This window comes from Monomorium pharaonis, chromosome 6, assembly GCF_013373865.1.
Source record: "Monomorium pharaonis isolate MP-MQ-018 chromosome 6, ASM1337386v2, whole genome shotgun sequence".
Taxonomy (NCBI): Eukaryota; Metazoa; Arthropoda; class Insecta; order Hymenoptera; family Formicidae; genus Monomorium; species Monomorium pharaonis.
This window is the reverse complement of record NC_050472.1, coordinates 16,122,208-16,136,378: the sequence shown is the minus strand read 5'-3', so window position 1 is coordinate 16,136,378 and position 14,171 is coordinate 16,122,208. Positions and strand designations below refer to the sequence as shown.

The following is a 14,171-nucleotide window of genomic DNA, read 5'->3' as shown; positions in this document are numbered from 1 at the left end:
TCTAATAAATATTTGGACGTGTAATATTGTATTACGTAGATATCGAGATTCAAATAACGCAATATTCATATTTTCATATATTTCATTATATTTACAAATACCAATTTTTAGGTGCAGTCATTTAAAACAATGTCTTGATTTTTTATAACGTTTTATCTACGAGGTTCCAATTAATGCTTTAATTTATATAATAAAGATAATATAGAGAGCCAACAAAACTAAATAAGTTTTTATAAAAATGTCACAGATATAGTTTTACGGACGACTCTGATTTTTAATATTATATCCCAAAAAATTAAACCCGATCAAGAGGCGCAGTAGGGCCTCGTGCCAAGTATACGGACAGCGAGGCATCACCGCTGGCGCTCTATTACGCGAGCGCCGTTTGCGAGATCCGCAGATTATCAGATTCTCAATAACGACTGAATCAATTTATTTCTAAATAGGTTTAATGGATAGTTTTGGATCCGATTTGTATAATAAAAGTGTTAGCGAAAAAATGATACTAAAAAGTGCCAAATACACGCACGCAAAAAAACGTCCTTGTATTCTTGTACAAAACAACTTAGATTTAACACTACAAAATGAGAGTATTAAGTTTTTTCTCTACAAAAGTAATGATATGAAGAAAATGCGCCAACTATAAAAATGGATGTTTATATGAAATAAAATATCTACTTTTTAATTATTATTCTTTGGCTGGCATGCATAATTTGTTTTTCATTAAGCCTATATTAGACTAAAAATTGATATTGGGATTGATTACAAATATTATAAATAAATAATTTACTACAAAACTTGGTGCTGCTAATATGAAAACCAAAAACTGTTTTAGCTTTTGGGTGAGTGGGTCTTAGTTTCTGAGAAAATTGCATTTAAATATGTGTACTTTCAATCAGTAAGATAAATACAATGGAAAGCCACTTCTCAGCATGAAGTGTGGTAACCACGGGTACTAAGTGCGTGCCTACTGTTTTGTTGCTATCCGTGCAAGCTGGGTTCGAGACCAGTTGTGACAAATTTTTTAGTTTGTATCCAAATTAAATTTATTTCTTTATTCTTTAAAATAAAATTTTCTGCGGTATTAATAAATTTTTAATTTATTTGCAACATGCATTTATAATGTTTATGGTGCGAGAAACATTTATGCTTCAAATATTTTTATGTAAATTTTCACCCACAATATTGTACAAAAATTTCAGAATTTTATAATAAATAAAAATATATTATTTTTTATTATATTTCACAAAATTATAGAAATTTATTAAAACAGCAAATAATTTTTTATATTAAAGAATAAAAAAATAAATTTAATTGGGATATAGACTGAAAAAAATTTGTTACAACTGGTCTCAAAACCAGCTTGCACAGATAGCAAAACAGTAGACGTGCACTTATCACTCACAGCCACCATGCTTCATACTGAAAAGTGGCTTTCCATTGTACTTACCTTATTGGCTGAAAATGAACATATTTAGATGCAATTTTCTCAGACAGTAAGATCTATTTACCCAAAAGCAAAAAATACGATTTTTGTTTTTGCACCTCCCTTTTCAAATGCATTATAGCTCATTCAAAAGTAGAGTTAACAGATGTTTGCCTTGTAAGTTGTTTTGTACAAGAATACATTTTTGAAGGCATTCTTTGCATACGTATACTTGGCGTTTTTTAACAGAAATGATATAATTTAATGCAATAAAAAAAATCATTTAGGATAAAGTCTCTTCTCATATAGTATGTATTAAAATACAAAATCTTCTAATGCATAAATCTATAAAAGGAAATTTAGTATTGGTTTTATACATTTCATATCTTAAAACAAATTAGAACTGGCTGTGTTAAATTACTTCTTATATAAAAAATAACAGATCACATTCAATATATGACAAATGAGCCAACTACTTTATCTCTAAAATAATAGTACTGATATCTACCAATCATGTATATGTGTGAAAAACTAAAAATGTAGGAATTCAAAATGTTATAACAAGTACATACTGTAATACTTCTTATAATTTTCTTTCCATAGATTTCGATAATTAGTTTCCGCTACATAATGTAGCAATTGTGAAAACATCAACTCCGCTTGACTCTTCATGCTGTTAGTGGGCCTATCTCTGGGCAAAGGAATTGCATTTTTGTGTTGCTTTACATAGACCTAAAGATAATAACACAATTTTATCTCATATTTCATACTTTGAACATATAAATAAGTACATGTTAAAAATACTTTAGCAAAAATTTTCATCCAATCGCTGCCCAATTCATCAACAGTGGGCTGTGCTGCAATTTCATCGTTGGATAAACGATCGTGACTGATAAAAGTAACTGAACCAACTGTTGAAAATCGAGAAAGCCAGTTTTTGTGAACTGTCAAACAAATTCTTTCATCTGTCAATGTCATATACTTCGTAGGTACCAATAAATGTTCCTTTATTATATCCATTTTTTGTATTATTCACACAGTCACTGCATTTCTAAAGAAAAACTTCTGTTTCATTCTATTCCATTTTTATTTCATCGTATACATATAAAATAACAAATAAAGTTCATAATTTATAAGTTTTTTTTTGTATGGTGTTTAGTGTGCCTTTATCCTACTCCGCGTAATTTGGCTACATTGACACTCTGCGTTTATAGGTTAGGGCCGCCCTAATACGTGATACAAAATACATAAGGGCCAACACCATCGACATATAGAATGGACTGAGCATTGCGATAGGTTAGCGCGCGCCTGCTTTAGAGTGAGAGGTACTACATCTGAGGCCTAGGTTTGTCTCTCTTGCAAGCTTCTGATTTGTTATTTCGTCCTCCTCCGTGAATGGAGGGGAACAAAATAACAAATCAGAAGCTTGCAAGAGAGACAAAATAGGCCTCAGATGTAGTACCTCTCACTCTAAAGCAGGCGCGCGCTTGCCCATCGCAATGCTCAGTCCATGGCCGGTATTCATGGGCCGGTATTCATAGTCAAATCTTATTTCAAGATCGTCTCAAGCAATGTCTTAAGATGCTAATACGGCTCTGTGATTGGTTGATGGCATCTTAAGACAGTACTTAAGATGATCTTAAATATAAGATCCGACTATGAATACCGGCCATAGGCTGGTATTCATAGGCCCGTATTCATAGTCGAGTCTCAAGTCAGTACTTAAGATGATCTTGGTCAAGTCAATCTTATTCAATCAAGACCGTCTTAAGAACAATAGATTTCATAGTCGTGAAATAAGACAATCTTCACGAAGAAGATTGTGCTCAAGTAAATCTTATTTGATTCGAGATCATCTTGACGAAGATGTTCTTAAGGTTGAACTTATTTGATATTCGGCAACTTTTGTAATATTTCTGTTGGATTCTCCAATAGGAACGTTGCATTTATTATCATCTACTCATGTTTTTACGTTATTGTCATAGTTCATGGTGCAATAAGCAGTCGCTGCAAAAAGACACTACTAATTATATTATTAAGTTTAATATTAATATTAATTTATAGAATGCTATAAACAAAATAAGTCGAATATTCAACTTAATAAAATTTATTAAAAAATTTCCTAATTGAATTATGTATTTATTAACAAAATGTCGTGCAAAGAAAATATAAATTCAAGCAAAAATAAACACAACAATGGAAAAAAAAGTATTTAAGTATTTAGTATTTTTTTAAAATAAGCATTTTATAAGCATTCTTTATTGTACTAAAACCTTATGTGATACATATGCGTTTTATTTATAATTTATTAATTTAATAAATGTGTTTTTATATAAAAAAATATATCAACAATTATTTATAATCAAATCAATTTATATATTATTTATTATTACAATAATCCATTTATTTGTAATAGTAAATCCTCTGTTATTTATTTTAGCAAGTCCTTCTTTTATTATTAGTAAAATTCCATACATAATTGATTCTTTCAAAAACCAGAATCTTTTTTTAAACTCATTTTTATTTCAAAAATTAAAAGGATTGTGACCATTTCGATTATATCTTTTTGGAAATTGTATTTGTAATTCGTTTTCTTCATTTTCTTCCTCCTCTTCATTAGATAAGTTAATATCTGGGATTTCAATATTTCTTGGTTTTTCAAAACTCATTATAAATGTACGTAATACTGTCGCAACTTATATAAATTAGGTTAGCGTTCACTTCTTAAGTTCACTACAGACACGACTTGGCGAAGATCGTCTTATTTGCCGATATATATATCAAATAAGACGATCTTAAATGACTATGAATACGTATCATCTTAAGCCTATGCTTATATTGAATAAGAAAAGTTTATGAAACACATTTAGGCGTTCTGAAATAAGATCGTCTTGGTCAAGTCACGACTTGAGATTTTGCTCAAGTCTTTGCTTATTCGTCGACTATGAAACTAGACGGCATCTTAAGACCAAACTTAAGACGGTCTTGGAAATAAGTCTCGACTATGAATACGGCCCATAGTCGAATCTTATTTCAAGATCGTCTCAAGCAATATCTTAAGATGCTAATACAGCTCTGTGATTGGTTGATGGCATCTTAAGACAGTACTTAAGATGATCTTAAATATAAGATCCGACTATGAATACTGGCCATAGTCGAATCTTATTTCAAGATCGTCTCAAGCAATATCTTAAGATGCTAATACAGCTCTGTGATTGGCTGATGGCATCTTAAGACAGTACTTAAGATGATCTTAAATATAAGATCCGACTATGAATACTGGCCATAGTCGGGTCTTATATTTAAGATCATCTTAAGTACTGTCTTAAGATGCCATCAACCAATCCCAGAGCCGTATTAGCATCTTAAGACATTGCTTGAGACGATCTTGAAATAAGATTTGACTATGGCCAGTATTCATAGTCGGATCTTATATTTAAGATCATCTTAAGTACTGTCTTAAGATGCCATCAGCCAATCACAGAGCTGTATTAGCATCTTAAGATATTGCTTGAGACGATCTTGAAATAAGATTCGACTATGAATACCAGCCTATGAATACCGGCCCATGATGTAATAAGGACGGGATTCATAGGCCGGTATTCATAGTCGATTCTCATATTTAAGATCATCTTAAGTACAGTCTTAAGATGCCATCAACCAATCACAGAGCCGTATTAGCATCTTAAGACATTACTTGAGACGATCTTAAAATAAAATTGGACTATGAATACCGACAATAGGCTGGTATTCATAGTCAAGTCTTATATTTAAGATCGTCTTAAGTACGGTCTTAAGATGCTATCAACCAATCACAAAGCCGTATTAACATCTTAAGACATTACTTGAGACGATCTTAAAATAAGATTCGACTGAATAGCGGCCATAGACCGATCTTAAGCTCAAGCATTGTCTTAAGTCTAGCTTCGAGCCGACTTGAAACTTACTTAACCCACACAGCACACTTTATCCTGAGGATATCCCAAATTATCCCAGACAGACGAAGGCGATCCCACGGATATCTCAATAAGTAGCTCCCGGGATATCCTACAAAAATATCTTAAAATATCGTAAAATATCTTAAGATATTATATGATATCTTATTAATATATTTCGATATTCCAAAAAAATATCTTAAAATATTATAAGATATTGTAAGATATTCATTAATATCTTACAATATCCTATTACATCCAAATAATATTCCATCATATCTTTTTTATCTCTACAATTAATGGAGCATAAATCAAGTGTAAAGTGAAAGTTAATTATAATGTAACAAAGGAGTGACAGAAGTGTAAATTAAATCTTTAAGAAACGTAGATTAAAACGTCAGAACATAAAGAAAATACACTTATGGAAACAATGTGGCATATTAATAATATGCCACATATACTAAAAAATTATTAAAAAATGACATTAAAATAATTTTTTTATTTTATCAAAATTAAAAAAATTTTTTTTAGGATTTCTGATAAATGTTTCGATTTTTTATAATTGAAACGTTTCTCGGAAAAACTTTAAAAATAAAAAATTTTGATTAATTAATAAAATTTTTGAATATTTCTAAGTATTTTTGAGAGTTTCTAAGAATTGAAAAAAACTAAACAAAAAATAAAAAATTCTAATTACTTCTACGGCAATTTTGTAAGAGAAAGAAGATTATAATACAACATGTTTCAGCCAAGCCACAGTCGTACCTGTTAAAGCATGTTTAATAGTTTAATATCTCTATACCTGAAAAAACGGTCACTCATCCAAGTGTCAACCCTCGCCGATGTCGCTTGACTTCGAAGACCGTACGCATTCTAATGCTTCGTGGTGATCCATAAACACTTCTTGTTTATGGATTCATATTTGTTATAGATCATTACAATAGATGTTGTCAGAAGAATAAAACATGTATAGTTAACTTATATTTTTATAAATAAATATGAAGTTTTACCTTTTTTTTTACTTTTTTTACTATTTTTATATATGCGCACAAAATATTATGTAGACTAACTTATTAAAACATCTGTTTTTGCTTTGTTTGTATAAAATCAAAAAATTATTTTAATGTCATTTTTTTATAATTTTTTAGTATATGTGGCATATTATTAATATGCCACATTGTTTCTATAAGTGTATTTTCTTTATGTTCTGACATTTTAATCTACGTTTCTTAAAGATTTAATTTACACTTCTGTCACTCATCTTTTGTTACATTATAATTAACTTTCACTTTACACTTGATTTATGCTCCATTAATTGTAGAGATAAAAAAGATATGATGGAATATTATTTGGATGTAATAGGATATCGTAAAATATTAATGAATATCTTACAATATCTTATAATATTTTAAGATATTTTTTGGGGATATCGAAATATATTAATAAGATATCATATGATATCTTAAGATATTTTACGATATTTTAAGATATTTTTGTAGGATATCCCGGGAGCTACTCATTGAGATATCCGTGGGATCGCCTTTGTCTGTCTGGGATAATTTGGGATATCCTCAGGATAAAGTGTGCTGTGTGGGTATATGTTATAAACTGACGCAATTATATTATTTTTTACAAAAACAATTAAATTTTGCAAAACATTAAAAATAAATAACATTAATTTATTTACTTACCCAAAGAACATTATGACGTCTTAAAGACGTCTAAAAGACGTCTTATATTTCTATAAGACGTCTTATAAAACTATCAGAAAGACGTCTTTTAGACGTCTTTAAGACGTCTTATGACCCGATTTAAGACGTTTTTAAGACGTCTAAAAGACGTCTAATTTTTTTTATTTATGACGTTTTTGAGACGTCTTATATAATAAATTATTTTAGACATCCCTGGCGAAAAAATTTCTACAAAATTCTAAAAAACTACAAAAATTTACAAAAGTGTTCCAATTCTGGCATTTTTTTGTAGTTTTTACAGAAAAATGCTAAATTTGAAACACACTTTTGTAAATTTTTGTAGTTTTTTAGAATTTTGTAGAAAATTTTTCCACCAAGGATTCCAAAAGCTAGGTTTATTATTTTTTATTTTTTATTATTTTAAACAAAATACTTTATATTTATATTTCTGTTATGAGTGACACACTCATAACGATAAGGTGTCAGTAACACGATGACGTAAGTCGGTCAGCTGCAGTCAGCATCGAGCGCATCGCGCGAGGTTTCGCGCAATCCGCTCGACAATTAGCGCAATGCTCCTTAGACAGCACTTGCTGTCTAAGCAATAATTTGGAATACTGACCGATTTACGCCCTCACGCAATCCTCCCCTTCTTTCGATCCAACTACCGAATTATCGGATATATAAACCGGCGAAAGAAGGTGAGGATCGGGTCAATCCGAAGTAGACAAACTAAGACTACACACGACACTCTGCTTTGCGGGGTCGTGTATCGCCGAGATAACTTATACTAAATATACAACCACGACACTCTGCCTTGCGGGGTCGCGATCTAACTACCCAGATAGCCAAGCCTGCAGGAACAGATTTTGAGCAGAGCATGCTATCAATTTTTGACGACAGAATGGCAACAAATTTTATACAGAGTCTGTAATATCCAACGATGTCGGCAAACTGCTGTCAGAAATCAAGCAGAGCTTGCTAACATAATCTGACAACAGATTGGCAGCAGAAATCGAGCAGAGCCTGTTGACATAACCTGTAGGTAGATCGGCAGCAGAAATCAAACAGTATGTCCGTTACTTTATAATCTTAATTGCCATTTAAATGCCAATTAAAACTTGCATTAATATGTTTCTATAGAAAAAAACGTAAGAACAAAGTTTGCGGCAGTAGAAATTATTGAGAAATTAAATTATATCATTGTCTAATACTTTTGGCCAATCCTGTATACATACATATATTTCTAATATATTAGGGATCGTAAGGAAATAAAATTATTATTAATTGTCAATACATTTTTAATAAGAGTTTAATTGTTCTCTCGCCGATATACATTGTATTGAAAGATTAAGTACTTTATTGTATTGAGCTACCGCGCGATAACGGTAAATTTGAAATAACAGAAATGATGCCTAAACTCTTATTAAAAATGTATTGACAATTATAATAATTTTATTTCCTTACGATCCCTAATTATATAAAAATATATGTATGTATACAGGCTTGGCCAAAAGTATTAGGCAGCTATATTTTTATAATTTATCTGAAGTTCTTTTATCTATATTATTTCCTATTGGTTACTTGTATTATACATAAGTTTAAAGTATATGTATAATACCGGCAACCAATAGAAAATAATACAGATAAAAGAATTTCAGATAAATTTAAAAAGCCCAGACAATACGCTTGTCAGAAAACTTTAAGAGAACTTTTTAAAGAAAACATTTAGATATCTTGGAAATGATGTCAAAATGGTAACATTTATCAGAGATATCTAAGAGAGGTCTTTGAGATATCTTATTGAAGAGTTTCATTTAAGTTTCTTAAAAATGTTATCCTTATGATATCAGCTTAATGTCTCATAAAAGATATCACACAATGCTGTCCGATTTTTGAGCCGTCCATGCGCGTCGTAGCAGAAATCAGACAACATTATAACATCCTGAATGAGAAATCCATTTGATATTTAAAAAAATTATCATAAAGATAATGTTTTCAAAAATTACAGTTTGTCTACAATTACTGCGCACAAAAAAATGCACAAAATCTAAAATCATCATGTACTGAACAAAAACAGGATAATAGATGTACTATTCAATTTTTCTTAGAACATATGATCTATATAGTTAACCATCTAATTAACCATTTCAACGCTTCAAAGTATTAATGCTAAATAGATCGCAATTTCCATAAAATTATTATGGAAAAAGATAAATTTAACAATGAAATTAATTAGTAAATAAATTAATGCTATTTATTTTTAATATGTTTTGCAAAATTTAATTGTTTTTATAAAAAATAATATAATTGTGTCAGTTTATAACATATTGGTATACGTAGACAATAACAAGTACTCATACCGATGAGTCAAATTGGCGTAGCAGATAGAGTACAAGGTTTGTCATCCTAAGGTCCCGGGTTCAAAACCTACCAGCGGCAAGTAAGAATAAAATAAAATAATATAATTTAAATTTAATTAATTAATAAAAATTTGTCCTAAATTTAGTATATACTGTTAATAAAAATAATTTAAAAAAAATAAAATTTTTATTTTATTTTTTTATCTCTAGTTGCACTTTAAGATATCCGATTTAAGAAATCTTTTAGATATCTGCTTGATTTCTGCTGCCAATCTGCTGTCAGGTTATGTCAGCAGATCCTGCTCGGTTTCTGCAATCAATCTGCTGGCATGCCATGCCAGCAAGCTTTGTCAACAAATACTGAGCTTAATGCGGACACAGAATGCTATGGATCTGCAATGGGTATCTGATTGAATTTGCTGCCAATCTGCTCGCAATCTGCTAGCATTTTGCTATTAGGGTATTGTAACTGAATACAAGAATAAAAGTGTTCAAGACAAATAACGGTGTGTGTGACGAAATACCTTCCTCGCGAGATCTCTGGCAGCGATCCCAAAATCGTACTCACAACGAGGGGTACAACATTTCATTATTTTTATTTTATTATTAAGATAAGTTTTTTTATAAATAAAAAATTTTATATTATATATTTCAATTTTATTTCATGTTTTCGTGATTGGAAATTACAGAATTTTACAGAGATACTGGATTCAGTCACATATTTTACAGCAACTTAAGCGCAACACTATTATCGTCCGGTTTATTAATTGTCAAAAACTGTTGTCAGAAATGTTGTCAGAAAGGTTAATTATTTCCAATAACAGCCTACACACGCGATACGTACGAGAGTTAAAAAGTTGTGTTGTATTAACGTATTCACACTCGGCTGCGTTACACAGCAAACCGGGACAAAACGTCCCAACACACACGCGATACGTGCAAGAGTTCAAAAATTGATACGGGATAAGCACGTCGATCGACTTGATCGCATCACACGGCAGATTTGGTTATGTGCGTCATTCGACGTCTTAAAAACGTCTTTCTCAGACGTCGTAAAGACGTCTAAATGGCGTCTCAAAGAATATGTCTTAAAAAGACGTATTTTAGACGTCTTAAGAGAGACGTCTAAAATAAGACGATTTTAAGACGTCATAAAGACGTCTTTTAATAAAGTCTCAAAGACGTCTCTTTTAAGACGTCTTAAAGATGTCTTTTAGACATGCGTGTTGTCTGGGTATTAATTTCATTGTTAAATTTATCTTTTTCCATAACCTTAATAATAAAGGATAACATTTTCAAGAAACTTAAATGAAATTCTTCAATGAGATATCTCAAAGACCGCTTTTAGTAGACGTCTCTGATAAATGTTACCATTTTGACATCATTTCCAAGATATCTAATGTTTTCTTAAAAAAGTTCTCTTAAAGTTAAATATAACATGCTTATATAATATGCTTATGCCTTACGCCTTAAATCTCATTGTAGACACTGCTTTAGACCGTGTCTAAAATACGTCTTAACCCAGTGAACACATTTTATAACGGCAATATAACATGGAAGTTACATGTAATTTAACATTGTTATTCTTGTGATATGTAGGTGCTATCCCACACAGCACACTTTATCCTGAGGATATCCCAAATTATCCCAGACAGACGAAGGCGATCCCACGGATATCTCAATGAGTAGCGCCCGGGATATCCTACAAAAATATCTTAAAATATCGTAAAATATCTTAAGATATCATATGATGTCCCATTAATATATTTCGATATCCTCAAAAAATATCTTAAAATATTATAAGATATTGTAAGATATTCTATTATATCTTACGATATCCTATTACATCCAGATAATATCCCATCATATCTTTTATCTCTACAATTAACAGAGCGTAAATCAAGTGTAAAGGAAAAGTGAATTATAATGTAATAAAAGAGTGACAAAAGCGTTAATTAAATCTCTAAGAAACGTGAATTAAAACAGAACATAAAGAAAGTACGCTTATCGAAACAATGTGGTATATATTAATAATACTAAAAAAATTATAAAAAATGACATTAAAAAATTTTTTTGATTTTATACAAACAGAGCAATAACAAACTTTTTAATAAGTTATTCCACATGCTATTTTGCACGCATATGTAAAAATGAATAAAAAACTAAAACTTCATATTTAATCATAAAAATATAAGTTAACTATACATATTTCATCCTTCTGATAACATATATTGTAATGATCTATAACAAATATGTATGCATAGACAAGAAGTGTTCATGGATTATCACGTGGCGTTAGGATGCGTACGGTCTTCGAAGTCAAGCAACGTCGGCGATGGTTCATACTTGGATGGGTGACCGTTTTTTCAGATATAGAGATTAAACATGCTTTAACTGTTTAACTGTGTTAACTGTGACTTGGCTGAAACATGTTGTTATAGTCTTCTTCCTCTTACAAGATTACCGTAAAAATAATTCGAATTTTTTATTTTTTGTTCAAGTTTTTTTCAATTTTTAGAAACTCTCAAAAATACTTAGAAATATTCAAAAATTTTCTAAATTAATCAAAATTCTTCATTTTTAAAGTTTTTTCGAGAAACGTTTCAATTCTTCTAAAAATTTGGAATATTTATTAGAAATCCTGAAAAAAATTTTTTTAATTCTAACAAATTTATTCACTAGGGTATATTACGATATCTCAGGAAATCCTTTAGACATCCTCTGGATATCGTTTGAGATATCTACAGGATGTCAAATCAGTGGACATTTGTGCATCCCTTGGATATCCCTTGGATATCGCAGACGGTCCACGGATATCCAACGATATTGCGATATCCCAAAATGACATCCGAGGGACATCCTAAGGATAAAGTGTGCTGTGTGGATAAAGTCCACATAGGTTAGCGACTTGGACGGAGTGGGTGCGGGAGGGAGGCCAAAGACCCCCCTTGCACCCGCCGTGTGTGTGTGTGTGTGTGTGTGTGTGTGTGTGTGTGTGTGTGTGTGTGTGTGTGTGTGTGGGCGTGCAAAACATTCACTGCATCACATGGGTTTGCAACTTTCTGTGTATGCATTTGGTCCGTGCGCATGTGCAGTGTGCGCATTTGGTCTGTGTCCGTTTCGCTCTGTGCGCATTTGGTCTGTGTCCGTTTCGCACTGTGTCCGTTTTGCTCTGTGCGCATTTGGTCTGTGTCCGTTTCGCACTGTGTCCGTTTGTTACTGTGTCCGTTTTGCACTGTTTCCGTTTATTACTGTGTCCGTTTGGTCTGTGTCCGTTTGTTACTGTGTCCGTTTGTTACTGTGTCCGTTTCACTCAGCTTGCTGTGTCCGTTTATTACTGTGCGCATCTGGGACTCCCCAGGGGCTCGATTCTTGAATTCATTCGCAAGAAAGCGTGTGCGCAAATACCCGCTCTAACAGAAAAGTTGCAAGTTTACTGGTTGAAAGCCATACGATAGCCAATAAATTTTCAACTTTTCTGTAAGAACAGAATTTGCGAATACGTTTCTCTTGTGAATGAATTCAAGAATCGGGGCCCAGGTAGCAAGCTCACGTCATTTTGACGTCCCAAAATGGTCATTTACTGACTATTCTTGACGTCACGAAATGACGCCCTTATGACGTTAAAATGACGGTCGAATGTCACAAATTCCTGACGTCATGAAATGTACCGTATTTTGACGTCATAGAATGACGTGAACAATATGTTGTCAAAAAGATCTCTAAAAGATATCCTGTTTCTGAAAATGATAACGTAAAGAGACTTCTAAAAGATAACATATAATGTCAGAATGTTAACCAATGCGTCGTTTTTTGAGAACAGAAAGATATCATGAAACTAATATCTAAAAGATTTCTTAAATCGGATATCTTTAAAATGCAACTAGAGATTAAAAAATAAAATAAAAATTTTATTTTTTTTATTATTCTTATCAACAGTACGTACTAAATTTGGGATAAATTTTTATTAATGAATTAAATTTAAATTATATTATTTTATTTTATTCCCAGACAGCACCAGATATCGTACGAATATTATACTCTCATACGTAATGTACTGTGATCATACCGAATATACGTAAAACATTCATATAACGTCTCAGTAGAATGTCATTTTGATATATCCTCAAGATAAACTTAGAATATAGCGACTGAACTTCGCAACTCCTACTGAATATACTGAGATTATATCTAATATACTTAAAACATCCGTAAAATATTCTATGATATATCTCATGTATATCTATCACATATTTCCAAAATATCCGCGTAATATCGAAAGTGAATCATGTCAACGCTATCTATGATCTGTAACGTTACGCATTTTCGTCTGCCGTGTGATGCAGACACGTGGTGAAGTGTAGGGTGTGAACGTGCGAACACGAACTCACGGACAATGTGGTTTTCTCAGGAATTACGCCCAGATAACTCTGGTATGTACATAAGATATAATAACGTAATAGATATAGTAACGTAAACTATAATAATATATATATATTGTATATATACATATATTATTTAGGTTATAACCTACAATTATCTGAGCATAATTTCCCAAAGCACCCCAGCGTATTCAACAGATATTACGCTTCATTTTTTGCGATAGCTTCCTGATGTGCGAAATGATTAATTCCTCTTCTTATTTTTTCTTGCTAATTCTGTATGTTTAATTCCTTGTTTCTTATTCCTCTCATTATGCATGAGCCCATATAATGTGAACATACTGTAGACATATTGTGAATATACTGAAGATATA

At 31.4% G+C, this 14,171-nt stretch overlaps 1 protein-coding gene across 6 annotated transcripts in view; it reads right to left on the bottom strand.

The window, feature by feature from the left end:
- LOC105839645 (WD repeat-containing protein 81) overlaps positions 1-2,652 on the bottom strand; it is a 256,150-nt gene extending 253,498 nt beyond the window's left edge. For 4 of the 6 annotated variants that reach the window (XM_036289006.1, XM_036289007.1, XM_036289012.1 and 1 more), the window contains exons 1-2: positions 2,231-2,652; positions 1,999-2,158 (exon numbers count right to left, since the gene is read on the bottom strand). In XM_036289006.1, coding sequence (XP_036144899.1) covers positions 1,999-2,158; positions 2,231-2,446 — 376 coding nt within the window. In that variant the 5' untranslated portion in view covers positions 2,447-2,652. Of the gene's footprint in view, positions 1-1,998; positions 2,159-2,230 lie in introns of those variants that run through there. The other 2 variants (XM_036289008.1, XM_036289010.1) reach the window with 2 other exon arrangements.
- Between the last annotated feature and the right edge of the window lie 11,519 nt (positions 2,653-14,171).